Raw genomic sequence first — 17365 nt, forward strand, 5'->3', positions numbered from 1 at the left:
ACCAAGGCTTCTTGCTCACTTTCTGAACAGACAGTTCAACTTGGAAGTGCAACTCTACTACATGGCTAGCGGGGCTGAGTTCACAGACCTACGCTCTCCACCCTGCTCTCAGGTATGACCATGACCTTTTCTATTAGATTCTAGTTGCAGAACTCATATGAAACACTAAACCAGTGTACTGTTTTCGTAAATTAAGAGTTACAGTTAATGATGGCAGTCTCGTCATTTCAAATCTGTTTCCTGAGCTTATAATTGTGCTTATAACTTTATGTGTGAATTCTGTAGAATCAACAAGCATCAGTTCTCTTACATACTGTGCTAGTTCCTACTGAGATTTCCACTATGATCTGTATCTTGTTACAGTATCCCTAAAATATTACATGTATCTCATGGAGAGATGAATAGATATAATGAAATACAGAAACAAGTACTACTATTTAAAAGAACAATTATTCATATATTTCCATCACGTAGACACATTCTATGAAGTTACTCTGTGTTCATTTTGGAACACAGAAGCTACCATCAAGCAGCTGATGACTTAAACATCAAAGCAAATCACTAACAAACTAGTGCCCAAATCTCTTTTCTGGAATGCAGCCAAAGTAAGCTGGCTGAGTTCATCAGTATCTGCTGTGCATGGATGATGTAAGAATTCCCTGCCACATGGAGTGCTACATGGTCATTTCTAGTTACACCCATCCTGTGGCTGTCATCATCTTTGTAAAAGGACATGAATAATTTTTACCAGTACTACTACTTTTGGACCAGAAAAACGTATCTTGAAGCTCTTTCTCACGTGAGGAATAGAAACCACGAACAAAACATTGCCTCACACAACAGCATTGTATCTGTTCTGCAGGATTACATGCATATTGCACTTTGTTCCACTTAATAAAGACTTGTGGGTGAATTATATTAATAATTGCAGATAATTTAAATGGGTCATGACAATTTCATGTCTTTGTTGACAATTACACCCCAAATTTAATTTCAGTATGTTTTGAGAAGGCATTTGATTACATAACATAAACAAACAACATTATTTCGTGACATAACAATGACTTGCTCAGTAGCAGTATAGAGCACCAAAAATAATCTCTTTCTTGGGATGTGAAATCTGGACAGCAAACAATTACTGAAGTCAAGTGAACCCTAAAAGCTAGAATGTTACAGTAGGAATTGCCCTTGCATTTAAGTATGGAAATTAAATTAATGAGAAAGCATGCAGAGTCACATCTAAACTCACCTGATATCCCTCCACTGATTTCTCAGTAACATGATGCCAAGAAACAGAAATTTCAGAAGATGACAAAACCTTCACACTCACATCTGTAGGTACCTCAGTTGGAGCTGGAAGACAGAACACGTGTTAAATATCCAGTTTTATTTGGTGCTATTGTTAAACTCATCTACAGGGACTTAGCTTAATTTAGGGTTTTGTATTATTTTCCTGATTTTGCGGGGCCAAGTGTGTTAAACTTTAATCTGTTTCAACTTGTGTAAACTTTAAATTCCATGATGATCTGTATGGGAAAGGACTGTAAAAAAAAAAACAAAGCACTGATTCTATTACTTGGCTCAGACTATGTGTTTTTATGCTTCAAGAGATTCCATTTGTGTAAATTAAAAACTGGCTTTGACAAAGAACTGAATGAAACATCCAGTGATCTTTTACTAAATTGGACAGCAGTTGACAGATTAAAATATATACATCTTTTTTTTTCTTAAGCTAGCTACACACAAATATTCATACGTATGTCACTTAGTCATGATGACACCAAGTTTTCATGAGACCAGATATTAAAGAGCTGACTAGTGGCATATATAAACTTAAACATATGTGTGAAATAATCCAAGAACACCCTTCTATCAGGCATATGCCTGGGGTTTTTTTTGGATACCAGCCAAGTTAGAATACAGACCATAATGACGTGACATTTTTTTTTAGTAAGGCTATAGGAAAATTGCAAAAAACTGTTAATTTCACTGTTGTTTGTATTTTAGATGATGTAAGGAACTTCAAAAGCTATAAACTAAGCAATGTTTACAAAAGATAAAGTTTTTCAAGCTAAGAGCAGCACCCTTGTGTGAATCTTTTCAAACAAGTTGCAACAGACAGGCATGGCAGCCTGAGCTGAGGAAAGCTTTCATATGCTTAATCTTCTAACTGGGCATCAAGTCAACTATGCATCAAAACAGCCACTGTTGAGAAAAAAATCAGCTACATCTCATATGAAAAGTATCCTAGGTAACAAAATAATCTTATATGCAAAGTTACTTTTTGTAATTGTCTTTCAGTGACTGTTAATAATGTAAATGTATAATTGAAAAAATGATGCATTATTGCAAAACTGTTTTCACAATGACAGGCATTTAGATAAGCAAGTGGCCTGTGCACTCACTGCTAGCAGTCATTACTCTCTACTAGCAATGGAAGGTATGACTAGTAGTTGTCAGATATGGAACTTGGCTTAAAACATGTGGGAAAGCAGAAGTTTTCCAGTAACAAAATTTAATAAAGATGCCCACAATTATAACCAGACACACATAGATACGTTACAAAATATATAACTTAATAGAAATACTGTTACTGTATATATATTTCTATGCATGTGTGTGTATGTATGCTTGTAAATATTAGTATGGAATACTGTATGACCATATTACTTTTTAAATCCCTGCTGTCTTTGAGAAGCTGTGATTTCTGACAGTAGTCAAATCATTTGCTGATTCAGAGGTACAGAAGTGCAGGTGGAATAGATATGATCCAGTTCTAAATCAGCATCAGAATCTTCATCTTATTACAGAATTTGCCAAAACACTTCATATTGAACATTTCCAACTGCCAGGGCTTTTGCTGATACAATATTCTAAATAGTATTTCATCCGCTCATGCTAATGAGCTTGAAATTTTCATCCCTATTTGGCATCTATGTTCTATAAATGTTAGCAGTCTTTCCTGAGTCAGAAAGATGACATCAGCTGCTTTTCTCCAGTTCTCTAATTCAGTAATTCTATCAACAACAACAACAACAATAATAGTACAACCAACACAAACAACAATCGAATACGCTTTCAATAAATTCTCTTCCTAAAAAAAGAGTGGTCATTGCACAACTATCTTCTAAGCATAACTTTACACAGTTAAGGTTGGAGGCAGCAAGCACTGCAAAGTACCAAGGTGACTTTGTACAAGTGTAGATGCAAGCACAAAACTGCAGAATGCTTTTTGGATTAACTTTCTTTGCATCTGCTGGAAAATTTCTTGTAACCTGTCCTGCAGCTTCTGTGTTTGGTATGGTTGTCAGGTCTACTATGAGGATAGATTAGTCAGGTTGTAGCTTTGCACAGTAGTTGTTAGCACTACTGGTAAAGCTTACAGCACCACAAATCTGACAGTTTTTTTGCTTTTAGTGTTTGAAATCTAGGGAAAGAAGTATGTTCACTGAGCTTCCACTGCATTTGCTGCCTGGATGTGGCATCATCTGTTCACAAGTGTTTCTATCAATGAAGTGTCTGAACTTTGCTGAAGTCTATGCTAGAATATCAGCAACCATCAAAGTGATTTATTTATCTGGAAGCTGGCACTACTGCACATTTGCTTTTCTTCCACCTTTTAGAGCTACTAGACTCTGCCATGTCTCTGAACTTAGAGAGCTAAACAAACACATTCACATCTCTGACACTGTTAGTATAATCCTAACATAAATACATGTGAATTTATCAGTCCGCTGTCAATAATGCCTCTGAGAAAGGATGGATACTGAAACATTATTTGGCAGTTATGGCCTTTATTATACCATAATCATTTAATAACTTATTTAGACAATTTCAAAAACAATCATTATTTGCTGATGCAGCTAATGAAGATGATATCCTAAGGATTTTTTTAAGGGATTAATATTAATCTCTTCAGATAGCTGTTACTAGCTTGAATCCTGAATTACTGTACTAAACAAAAAGGACTACTTTATCTTTTCTCTGTGTGTGGGCGATTTGTGTGCAAAGCTCCCATTAGTGCTGATGGGAATCATGAACATAAATCTCCCATAAAGTACACAAAATAAAGAATAGTTGGAAGTGTGAGAATGTGGCCCTGTTATCATATCCCTCCTCTTGGCTCTTTCATCTAGACCTGTTGACTTTGTGAAAGAGATTCTGTTCTACAGAAAGAAAAAAAAAATATGAGCAGTTCTTTGGGTTTTGGCAGAAATTAATAAACCATACTTTTTTAAAAACAGGCTTGAGCGACTACGTTGCAATTAGGATATTGCATATATTTCTTCTGATTTAAGATAAACTTTGGGTGCTTACCCTCCCCTGCTCATTTTGGGAAAGTCACTTAAACTTCAACCATAACAATCACAGCACATGAAATAATTCCAGTAAGAATTAAGAATGAGATTTTAGTGAAATTTCAGGGGTTTCATTAAATCATTCACTTGGTAAATTATTCACTTGGCATCCAAACAAGAATAAAGAATGTGACAAAGCTGATTTATATTAGATATATAAACGTGCTCACAATGTAACTAAACAGAATGGAACCATCACAATTTTTTGTCTGAATTCTGATAGTGGTCTACCAGTACAATAGAATTCAGTGTGGTATGTTCTTCTGAGAGCTTTTTGTAAGCTCATTTGTTTAGCTTGCATTACACAGTGCTTGGTTTTAAAGTCACTGGTGCCTTTTGCCCATGGATTTAGTCATTTATGTAGACTGTAAACCCTCAAGAGACACTGTACAGTCTTAACACATGTATTAAGATCACAGAGACAGAATTGTTGGAAAATGATGTTTTTTTAATGAAACAAATATGAAGACTGTATATACATATATAATTTTTTTATATACATCATATAATTATTAAATATACTATCAGGAAGTAAGAAAAATCTGGAACACTTCTGCAGATTACTCATTAAGACAGCAAGTATAACCAAGTAATCTCCAGCATTTAGAAAGTAGAGTCCAATGTTATTTATTACGAGCAGCAATTGTTTGTGAGCACAATACATTCTCCTTGCTGAAGGACAGTTGCTATACTAAGGAACCTGGGACAGGTCTAAGGGACAGGGACCTGGTTCTCCCTAATGTAGTGCTGATTTGAGCCAGCAGTGTAAGAATTATCTGGAAAAATTATTACTCACCGTCTTGTGCTGAATAAATGACAGCAGTGAGACTGAATGGCCCATCCCCTTTGTTGTTAAAGGCTTTCACTTTCACTTGGTACTGGGTGGAAGGAGGCATTGATTCATCCTTGTGGACATAACGGCCAATTTCAGGATTAGTAACCGTAACTCTTCTCCATTCTTTGTCACCAAATGGCTTGAAAGCTACGATGTAACCAAAGTTATTGCCATAGTGGTATTCTCTTGACAAAGGCTAAAAAGGCAAAAGACAAAACACTGATTTTTGTAGCTCACCAAACAAATGGATCCCTAAAGAACAGTTAATGATATGGAAAGCATTGCTATGTATTCTGTAAAAATACTGATCTAAAGTTCCATTTTCATCTAGTTTGCTTCTACTGGTTGCTCCCATCCTGTTTAAAAAAAACACCACCTTCGTTATGCAGATGTGTAGTAGTAGCAAACCTGCTGCTAGTGCGTTTTAAGGTCTTATTCCTCCTCCAAACTCACTGCAAGACGTGTCAAGCTATTGCCTACAGAAAGAAACCTAGAACAGCTGTGTATCACAACTGTTTCCAGCTTGACCTAGGAAAAAACGTCTTTCTTAAGGAATAAGCAAAAGAGGATATGAAACAGACACACTATGCAAACATGCAGAGATTATTTTGCAATACACAGAGAAAATTTAAGTGGATATTTTAAATAATATTAATTTATGTAATGCTAGTGACCAGTGACTCCTGCCTGTGCAACTGATTAAGAGAGATGGACATACTCAAAGAATGATTAATCCTATCTCTTTTCAGTGACGAAGGAGATGGTCCAGTGAGTTGATTTAGACTACCTACTTATCTAGGTATTGTATGGCAAAAATTTAAGTGAAAATGACTTCCACTTTCAGTATGAACATTAAAGGTATCTATCCAATGATATTTCTTGAAACTGTAATTGATGCCCTACACATAGTAATACTGAAAAATATAGAATTACAGAAAACTGTCTGCTATGAAAATTTTTGCTTTCTTTATCAAACCTCTACATTCAGTGATCCCTCCTCTGACCATGGAGCCTTAAGTAAAACTATCAGTGCATGAAGTGTGACCAAAATAACATCAGTAGCATATTTGAAGGCTGACCAAAAGCATCCTTTCAAAATAGAATTCCTGCAACACTTCATCATATTCTGTAAACCCCACAGAGATTAAATACTTTCTTTTGAGGTAGAAGACATGGAACAGTACAGACTTCCATGCATCTGAGGATCAAGATCAGATCCATGGAAGTATACACTTCATTTCATCTCAGTGCAGTACCTACCATCCACGTTATCGTCAGCTCTCGATTGCTTCCACCTCCTCCTCCAACATCAGAAGGAGCCACATTAGGAGCTAGAAAAACAGAAGAGACAAGGAAAAATAACTAAAGAGTATGCAGTCAGTAAAAAGAAAGGAATAATATGATTTATTTTTCTTTTTACCAGCAAATCCAATGAGCACATGTGGCCCACAAAATTACAGTAATGATAGTCTGTAATTGCTGCCAGTCTGTGGTCTTGCCAAAACTAAAGTATAGCTACTGCTACAGGAAGCATGCCAGTTCAAGCCATAGCTAGCAATCAATCATTCTTCTTTTTAACCATACTCTCTACTAATATTTAATTAATATTTAGACTTGGAACACTACTCATAGGCTTCAGCAGAAAGACAGTATAAGGTTCGTACACTTCCTTGGATTGGTACACTGAGTTGTAAGGTAAGAAAGATACCCTCAGTGGTTCATTACTATATTTAATTTCTGTAAAACTCCCTGTATTTATATTTCTGTAAGACTCTTTGAGTGACTAAATTTTCTTAGCTACCATAAGCAGCTGAAAAATATTTTCTCTCTGGAATCCAGCAAAGACATTTCTCCAAAATTTCTCTCAATAATGATAGGTAGAAAGCATCCAGCTAGAACTGTCTACTTAATTCATGACATATTTGTACTAAATATGATGATTTCATTGCTATTGTCTGTGGTGGTTTTGTATTTATTTGCTAACTCTCAATAAGGAGACACAGTACTCCTATAAATAGCAAATGATGGTTAAGCCTATATACTGTGCATTAAATGAGCCTCAGGTGATGATGTATTAACTACATGCTCTAATGACAGGGACATGTTATTTGTATTAAAACATTATTGCAAGATCAGGCATTTTCTTCTATCAATCAGAAAAGGTCACAGGAGAGTAAGAGGATAGTTCCTGAGTGGTCTCCCACTATTGAAATAAGATGTTTGCTGAGGTCTACCATGAGGATAGATGCGAATGAACAGGAAAGAAGAAAAGAATTAATGTATTTAGAAAGGAAAAAATAGTCTAAATAAATTTGAACTGGAAACTTTCATTTGGTGCACAGTTTATTTAATTTCTTTCTGGCCTTCCAGAAAAAAAATCAATGGAGAATGAGGCCAAACATAAACTGAGGCTAAACCAAAATTATCAGCCTTTGATCTACTGAGTTTCAAGAAGACTGTGAAATATGAGTGTTATTGATGAAGAACGCAGATTTTATTAAAAGAAAAATCTCTCTTCCATAGTACACACTCTCAGCATGCTAATTAAAATGTTACTGAAATTAAAGTTATCTACAAGAACAGAGACTTCAGAACTGAAAAAGACCTTGATAACATTTGAGTTGAACAGACATCATCTGTCACACAGTACAACAGAGAAGCAGCAGTTTGCTGCTGTTTATTGCTGTTTAACACAGAACAAATGTTAAAAATAATGGCAATGTATAGAAATGGATTGTTTATGCAACAAAATATTTAATTTCTTCATTTTAAGATGAAAATGCATATACAGCCCTGTTCTGTAGCACCCTGGAGGGTGATAATGCATCCCAAATGCTATTGTTGCTGTTCATAAAAATTCCAGCTTCTGGCAGGAAATGTTCTTGGGTACACAAGTTTATCAGCAGATAGTTACTCACTTATACGTTCTTTTAGCATTGCAAGAAGTCTTGACTGATTCTTAGGATATACACTAAAGTTTTGCTTTGTTTCACCACAGATGTCTATCAACATCCACCAAAGATGACCATGGAGCTGCGCATGAGGAACGGGACAGCAGACTAACAGACTGCATTTTGCAAAGCATTACATCCTGCTAAATTAGTGGGAGATACGTAATCATGAGGGGCGTGGAAAGAGTATCAAACAAACTTCATGAGTGTGGCACACTGCAGGATATTACCATGGTCACCACCTGTGTGCGTTTCTTTTGAGCTCCCTACCATTCCCTAAACTTTCTGCCTCTTTCCTTACATTTCATGGCTGTTGTGCACCCAGAATTACAAGGAGAATGTCCAGAAGGCTCATTTTGACCCTTGGGCTGTGTTCAAATACAGCCATTAAGTCAGAAAATATTCAATATCAGTAGTCAATTTTACATAAAAAGATTTCCTACTACTTTGTTTAAATTCTGTGCATATTTTCTTGCCCTGACTAATTTAGCCAATCTGTATTTTCTTTCTCTCTAAGCGACACAGTGTTTAAATGGACCAAATGTGGATCCTTATTAACAAATGCTTTGAAATTTGCAATGCAAATGCGTTTTAAAATGCAAACTAATCACAGCAATGACCTATCAGCTCTAATTGCAAAATTTAATTTTTTAATTTTGGTTTTGCGTTTTAATTTTGTCATCACAGGCTATGGGACAAAGGCTTTTTAAAAATCATAAATATCTCAAGGTTGCACACGGGTGCTAATACACACTAAGGAGGATATACTGGTACACAGGCTTTGCTGGATAAAACCTTTTTGAAGTGATACATTACTTCCTAAAGCACTGCTGTTATCTCCTTTGTACAGTTCAAACAGAATGTATTATCTTGAATAATAACATATAATTCCTCATTCTCAAGAATCCATTCTAAAATGGACCTGTCTGAGCCTAGAGGGTATTGCTTAAATATTTTAATAATTTTAATACTGGGCAATTAGAATGTTACGGGCATTTGCTATGTTGAATAGTATTACAACTCTCACACAGAGCAAGAAGACACAAGACCAAACCTGACAGAAAAATAGCATTATGTGCTAAGACAAACATGTTGTCATGCATCTTTTAGTTAAAAATAAACTGAAGAGCAAAAGGACATTTTCTTGTCAAAAATGTGCATCTGTTTTTTTTTTTTTTTGTTATTAAGCCCTGAATCTCAGTATCAGACAAGTGCATGAGTTTATGCTACCTCAGTCACAGAAGCGGAGGGAGCCTCTGAAAGATTCAGCATGACTATTTCAATAATGGAGACAAATTTGCAGGTTTTATCATGTTACCTTCGTGTCAGTCTTAATTTTAAGACATCCAGATAGTCTACTAAAAACTACAGTAGTTAGTGACTAAATTTTCGGAATTTGCATATCATAAAATCCTTAAAAAAAAAAGACAAAACAAAATTAATAAAAGTGTGAAAACAAAAAGGATATTAAACAGAATTAACATTTTCTGTTTACATACGAGCGCCTTCAGTTCTGATTCTTTGTGATGGCATACTAGGTTCCCCTGTTCCCAAAGTGTTTGTTGCTATTATCCGGAACTCATATTCCATCCATGGAATTAAATCAATCACTCTAGCAGATTCCATATTTCCTTCAATATCGGATGGCTCTAAAAGAGATAAGATGAAAATGTAATTTTTACAATGAGGTCTGTCAAACAAAGAGGTTTTTAAATCCACAGAACTGCCACTATCCTACAACCACGCACAGCCAGCTGAAGGAGCACTATGTTATACAGAAGGGATACCATATTTTACAAGGAGTACTCCTGGCAAATGGCTGGGAATTTGGAAGCTATAACATTATGTTAGATAAACCCTTACATGTTTTGAAGTTTTAACTGGTTGTGAACAAGCAAAATAAGTGCATTTAATTATGCAGCTATCCTTATTAATTACATATTGGAGCTGTGGAATTTCATTTTACCTACAGAAAAAAATACAAGGAGAAATTTGTAATGCAAAAGTAATAAAATAAAAATTCATGATATAAGCAAGAGCTAGACAGGCGCAAATTTTGGGACTTGTCAATTGATAAAGAGTAGTTTACAAGGTGTGATCATATTTTGGTGCACCTTACTTGTGAGCATGTTAAAACCTGCTATGTAGTTCTGATTCAAGGAAATCCAGTGTTGTAAGTCCTGTGGAAAAAGATGTACTCTGTTCAACTCATGACACTTTGTGTGTAATTCACAGACAGTGAACACTCTGTAGTTATAGAAAGACAGACGATTTTCGTTTCTTGCACAGGCCACGAGCTGCTTGTCAAATGAAAATCTTGGGTTCAGAGGAAATGACATATTCTGCACTGAGAAGGTGGGAGATTTGGAATTAAAATATGAGAGCAATGACTGCCAAAAAACCCCCACAAAACATGAACAACAGTGTAAGCATTGGATAGTGACACAGCTTCCCACTACCAAATGATCATCAAATTTTTCATTCCAAAGTGTGGCCCTGAAGGAGAAAGGACAACGCTTTCTATTTCTTCCAATTTGTCCACCAACTTCCTCATCAATACTGAAATTATTTTTCTGCCCAGTCAGTAGAGCTATGGCAAACCTCCTACGGCATCCAAACCATAATAAAAATTCATGAGTCTTTCTTCTGTGCTGCCTTCATTCCCTCCTTTTAATCTTGCTGTGCCACAAATTCCCAAATAACTATGAAAACTCAACACTATGAGAATTAATCCTTCCAAAATACTCTAATCCCCCTCAACCTGAATAAACAACGTAAATGTAAACAACATTTTATATAACCTATTCACACATATTTCCACACTGTAAGCAGAACGCACTTCTTTAAAAATAAAAACAAAAACAACTCTTGGTATTATGCAATCTGAGATGAATTACTTGGCTTAGAAATAAATGTTACAATAATAATAATAACAACAACAAGATTTCCAAAGTGCAGTGCTGATGTACATTTTTTGTTTCACACACTGAGAGCTGACAGCATTAGCTGACAGCCTAAATACTGATGAGAGATCAATTTGGACTGATCATTGTGTCTCTCTCATATGAAAGTGAGCACTGAGCCAAACTGGGAGGAGCCCAGGAGTTAAGTAATGCTTGCAGCCTTGCCAGCAATGGTTACTATGGTAATTTCAGCTAATCAAAAGTGCTCAGTGTGGTTCTAAAGAAAAGCACTGAATTTGGAAACACTGCAATTGTTCATTTCAGGTTTTCAGAAAAAAAAAAAAACCCCAAAAAAACCATTTCTATCTTTCCTGCTAGTTTCTTTAAAAAAGAATTTAAGAAACTAGGTTTCTCTCTGCTCAAAGATGTGAATCCCACTCAACATGTTACAAGACTCAAAGTCTGACTGTATGTCCCAATGATTACTTCATTAATCATACAAAGAACTTCAGAGAAGTTCATTATGTCATGATAAGAACAGTGAAGATAAAAAATCTTCCTTAAAAGTAAGTTCAAGTGTCTGCTCTAAACCAGAGAGTGAAGATCTGAATCCTGAACTGGCACGTCGTACATAAATATTTCCAGTTCCTTTAGTATGCAGCAAAAATGTGACAATATCAGAGATGTCATCCCCTCTTCATAAATTCTTCCTACAACCTGGCTTCTCCCCAGGTACACATCCTTTATTGAAAAGAAAACAATTAACAGAAAATAAAATATAAGTTAAAGTGAAAAAAGGGAGGCTGATCTAAATGGATCCTCTGTATATTCACAAAAATAAGCAACTAATCAATTATTTGAACATTTAAACTTATATTCATTTCAAAAGTGATAAGAAATTTATTCTAAAGAAACTGTTAAACAAGATATTACGGTTAAGGAGGGTCTGAGGGACCTACTAGTTTTACTTTCCAAGCTACTTTACCATAAGGTCGTCATATAGTAGTACTAGCTGTTGGAGGTAATTAAATACAATTAATTTACATATGCCACACAGTTTAGTGGAGAGAGATGATTTCAGGTAGCAGGTCCAGTAGTTTTAACGTTGTACTCTAAAAAATTTCCAGAAATGTAACCGAGATTTTTGAGACCAATGTTTATTTCTTAAATATCTATCTCTGTAATTTAAAAGGATAGCTTAACTGAAACAACTGGAATTATCAATATTTTTAACATTAAGAAATCCTGAGTATGTGGTACCCTAATTCCACATATAAAAGTTATAATTTATTACAGTGGCCTAATAAATCATATTGGTACCACAATTGTTTACCTTGTAGCAACATTATTCATCAAAAAGCCTTTAAATATGCAAATATTATTATTTTTTCTCACAATTTATGTATTTGTGTTAAATTTCACAAAGAAATACTCCTGAGTCAGAATGTCCTGTGTTCAGACAGGTGTTTCCTCAATTACAATTATGTGGCACACTGATGACATCCAGTGGTTAGAAGGATAATTTTAGCTGTTTTCTTTTAGAAGTGACAGTTTTAATGCAGATAGTCAGTGGTCTCTTCACAGAAAAAGTAGGCAATTTCACCCAATTTTCTGCATAACAAATTCAGAAATTAAGACATTCACTTATCATCCAAATTAATATATAAATAATGTTTTTTTTTTGTTTTTTTGTTTTTTTTTGCAATTCCAATAGCTGATGTAGAATGCTCCAAGCAACAAGAAATGAGAAATAAACAGGAAAAAATCTCCACCTGTTCTTTTCTGTATATCTTAGTATTCACTTCAGGCTCTGTGAGTGCTGGGAACAAAAATGTTGACAATGCACTGACAGGATAGTACCTGGTTTCAAACTCTGAAGCAGACGTTACTAGTATCCCTGGTTTCCTTTTATTGTGACTATTTTCTGATAAGCCACGCTTCTCAAACTTTTTATAACCTATTGATTTTACTTTTTCTAGTATTATTCTTACCTGTTTTGGCATCTTTCCACTCTTCAGATAGGAAAGTTTTTGATTGGATAGTGTATTTAGAAATAGGGCTATGATTGTCTGTTCCACGACTCCAGGTAAGTGCTACAGCAGTGTCTTTAATTTCTTCTACTCTTATACCTCCTGGGGGACCTGGAGGACCTGAGGAAAAAGTAAGAAAATAAATAGCTACAGATTAATTATACCATATTATATGTCTATATTTCTATAGACATCTTCGTATTTGTCTTGGATCCTCATCTTAATTCAAGTCTGGTAAACCCACCATGAGGTTTGATTTTCCTAAGGGCTAACATAAAACTGAGTGAAAGCAGTAGTCACTGTTTCTCTTAAATCTCCTTCAAACCTTCCCACAACAAGAATCTCAAACTCCATGCCATGTCAATATGTGGAATCTGCTACACACAATGATCCAAACAGTCTTTAAAACTATATGAGTGAAAAACAAAAAAAAAAAATCCCTGAGCACTAGATAAACCCACAAAGACCATCAACAAAGAATAGAAACCATGTACTGTCAAAAAGGAAAAATATTTTTCACAAAACTGCCTCTTTCAGTCTGGATTATCAAGAAGCACCTGTAAAATATTTTGAAAATAACCACTTATTTTTGCTCAAAAGGTTGATGCATTGGACTCAATGACCTCTAGAGGTCCCTTCCAATCCCTATAATTCTGTGATTCTGTGGGTTACTTTTTTTAGTGTAGCTGCAGACTGTGCTTTGGTCCCGAGAAGGGAGGCTAAAATGTGTAAACCAACAGGTAAAGGTAATTTTTATTTCATAAACTAGAAAGCTATGAAGCGAGTGAGTGACACACTGACAAATAAATGAGCGTTTGAAATCCACAAACTTAACAGTAATTCTGTAACTCAAAGCTGAGTGGCTATTTACAAAAATGGCCTACACAGATATTTTCATATTATTCTTTTCATATAGACTGTTCTGGTTTTGTTATATGTTCCTTTTCTATATGATACACATTTATGTGATATGCCAAGTGTGGAAAAACAGAAACTATGTATGAGAACTATTGAGAAGGAGTTTCAAATTCCATTTCCAGAGATAACAACATGCCAACATGACTCAGGTAATTACTTAATAATCTGATTGAACAAGTCTCAGAGCACATTAAAAAACAAACAAACACAACAACAAGAAATAACAGGACAAATTTATCTGCAGCATGTACAGGGAAACCACAGAAAACAGGAACAAAACCAACTCAACAGTAAGAATGGAATGGGATTTCTACGTCACATCTAAACATACAGTGTGCCAAATGTATCTTGAGCTCTTTCTGCACACAACTGAAGAAAAGGAATCAAGTTAAATGAACTGAAACAACAAAGGCTTCATCAGTGCCATAATCTCTTTTTTCCTGCCTTCTTTGAGAAAGACCTCTTACAGCTTCTCATCTTGCTGTCAAAGTTCTTGAAAACAGCATGTGTCAGGAAGCACCAAGGACCAGCTGCTCCCTCAGGAAAGCTGAGCCATGACATACGTGTAGCCACTGGGTACTCTGTGCCTCCAGTGGGGAATACAGCCCAGTAGGATCAGAATGTGGTGGGCAGAGCTAAGTGCTGGTAAGGCAGTCCTGGGCACCACAGGCAAAATGTATCAGGTGCATCCACAAGCTGCAGCATACATCCAAGAGGTCCATCCAGGACAGAAGGCACCCACAGCACAGGTGAGAGGTCAGTCCAGGAGGCAGGGCCAGCACATCTGTAATATAGCCAGGACTGAGCTTAAACTGAGCACTTGGGTCCTTGTACAGTATACATAATGGGTGTTCTGGGTGAGGCAGATCACGGCCATTAAGGCCTGTCGGTGTAATTGGAGGTCTCACAACATGGTCTTCTGCACAACTACTATCAATTCTCCTGAACCCAACTCAAATTTTAATGCTGCAATGTCACAAAGGACATGAACAGTTACATTGTCTTGAGGAAAGACAAAATATCTTCATTTGCCTGCATGAACAGTGCCTATACTTTACTGCTTCATTGACGAGGTGCTCTGGAACCAGATTTTGCTCTTGACTCTTACTATCAGTGCAGTGAAATTATAATGTCACTTCTTATTATATAATAAAAAATATAAACTTGTAAAGTGCTGGGTCTTCCACTGACAAAAGCAGCAGTGAGAAATGCTTAACACTAAGTAGGACTGCGTTCATGACATTAAAACCTGAACATTAAGAATAAAATGAATGTTTATTTCTTCCAAAAATATGCTGAGTTATTCTATTTATAATTACTACACTGAGAGAACCAGAAGCTTGACAAGGCAGCTTATCTCTCATCCAGTTTTGTAAAAGGAATTGCTTACATAATACTAAGGCACAGAACCAAACCCTTCTCCTTCTTCACAGTTCTCTGAAATTTATTCTGAAATTTCACCATGTATCAATTTTTTTTTTTGGTCATTTCATTGGCTGTTAACACCCGGCGGGAAATAATAAGCCCACAACATCAGCAGTTGACAGAAACTCAGAATTAAGGCACAAGTTATACTTCAGTTATTAGACAGACGTATAATACAACTGGAATGTACAATGTGATAGCAGTGCAGATCTGGGTAAATGTTATACTGTGAATTGTCAGCATTGCAGAGCATTAGTGCTTCAGGATATATTATACTTAGATGCACAAAACAGAGTAAAATGCCTAAAAGACACACATTTACTCATGCTACTGTAAACTACACATTGTAATGTATTTTGTAGCATACATATCAGAGAAGCAAGCAGTGTTTTGATACTGCAGTATCACTTACAAAGAGAAGAATGATGTAACAATGCAGTGATAGCCTTGACTTCAATGTCATGATTTTTGACATTTGAAAACTAAGAATCTTTCAAAAATGTAGGCCTAGTGTTATACATAACTATGTAATCAATAAAGCATAATAAGAAAACAGAAAAGGCTTTTCTTAATTATTACACAGTAGATATATTGAAATGATACTTACAACCAACTCTGATGTTTAATAATAAACACCAAATTAAACTACTTAAAATGTACTTCAACAGAAGGAAAGTACACATAATAAAAACACCTTTATCGATTTTCAGGAAAACAGTTAGATATTTAAATCTCCAGAACAGAATCAGTATCCTGATAAGAACTTAAGGACTTCACATGTTCATGTCATTTTAATTACAGTCATTTCTGAATGAGAAATAAAATACACCAAACAACCAGAAAAGCTCTACTTTTCTAGATGAAAATCAGCAAGACAGAACAGCGACATCTTTCTTTTACACAGAAAACCTTACCTCTTACAACAAGGTCAGCTGAAGCTGAAGAATTGTCAACAATTGTCTGGGCAGTACATGTGTATCTTCCAGCATGTCGCAGCTGAACATTTTTAATGAGCAGTTCACCATTGGATTTAATCTGTTAAAAAAGAGCACTTAATGAAGCTAGTAAACATCCCTGCATAACATACTCATCTCCACATACTTCCTAATTGATGTGCAGATATAAAGTGGTTGCTATTTCCAAAAAGTGCTTATTTTGAGCACAGATCACCCTCAAAGATATTTTTGACTTATGAGACAACTGTTGTAAGCTCCTGTGTTTCTCGAAGAGATGCTTGCTCTTTACCATATATGAAAAAAACCACAATACAAGAGAGTAGATACTTCTTTAAAAGCTGGCATTACTCATTTTCTACTACTTTTTTCCATAAACAGCAATCAGACAATTCATCCATACTATACCAATTATGCATGTTTGTATGATAATAGTTTCATGAAGCCTTGTTAACAGACCAGAATGCTGGCCATTCATTTACAGACCTGAAACAGTGTGAAGTTTTATTTCACAGGCAGGTTACAATCAAAGCCTGGCTACAGCTCCCACCCCACTGTGGTCTGGCATAGCCATCCCTGAGAGGCCAGCTCCCATCCCAGCCTGACCTTGGCCTGGTTTCCTCCCTACAGACCTGACCCGGGCCAGGTCCTGGCTAGTGTACTTGTTCCACCTGGGGTGAGCAAGGGCCAGCCCCTGCAAAGAACATCAGAAACTTCAGGGGAGCAATTATCTATTCAGTCAGGTTCACAGATCATCATCATCATCATCACAGACCCTAATCCCCTAATCCCCTCCTCACACTTCACCAATGCAAGGCTAACAATATCTTTGGATTCATGATTTCCCACTCAAAGGCCATTCACTTTAAATTCACAATCAATAGGTGAACGCAAAGATCTGACAACCAGCAGCAACTGTCAATAAAGCAGCTCACTCTTTTTCTGCTTTTCTGCCTTTCCTGCTGTAGCAGTATCTAGTAATACTGTTTAAT

At 35.9% G+C, this 17365-nt stretch overlaps 1 protein-coding gene across 1 annotated transcript in view; it reads right to left on the minus strand.

The window, feature by feature from the left end:
* CNTN1 (contactin 1) overlaps nucleotides 1–17365 on the minus strand; it is a 232509-nt gene that overhangs the window by 22118 nt on the left and 193026 nt on the right. Inside the window, exons 15-20 of the mRNA XM_065743432.1 lie at nucleotides 16335–16455; nucleotides 13039–13197; nucleotides 9644–9793; nucleotides 6454–6524; nucleotides 5155–5389; nucleotides 1250–1353 (exon numbers count right to left, since the gene is read on the minus strand). Coding sequence (XP_065599504.1) covers nucleotides 1250–1353; nucleotides 5155–5389; nucleotides 6454–6524; nucleotides 9644–9793; nucleotides 13039–13197; nucleotides 16335–16455 — 840 coding nt within the window. The remainder of the gene's footprint in view (nucleotides 1–1249; nucleotides 1354–5154; nucleotides 5390–6453; nucleotides 6525–9643; nucleotides 9794–13038; nucleotides 13198–16334; nucleotides 16456–17365) is intronic.

The sequence above is a fragment of the Cyrtonyx montezumae genome, unplaced genomic scaffold (genome assembly GCF_038088225.1).
Source record: "Cyrtonyx montezumae isolate F1298 unplaced genomic scaffold, pur_monq_1.0 scaffold_3, whole genome shotgun sequence".
Classification (NCBI taxonomy): Eukaryota; Metazoa; Chordata; class Aves; order Galliformes; family Odontophoridae; genus Cyrtonyx; species Cyrtonyx montezumae.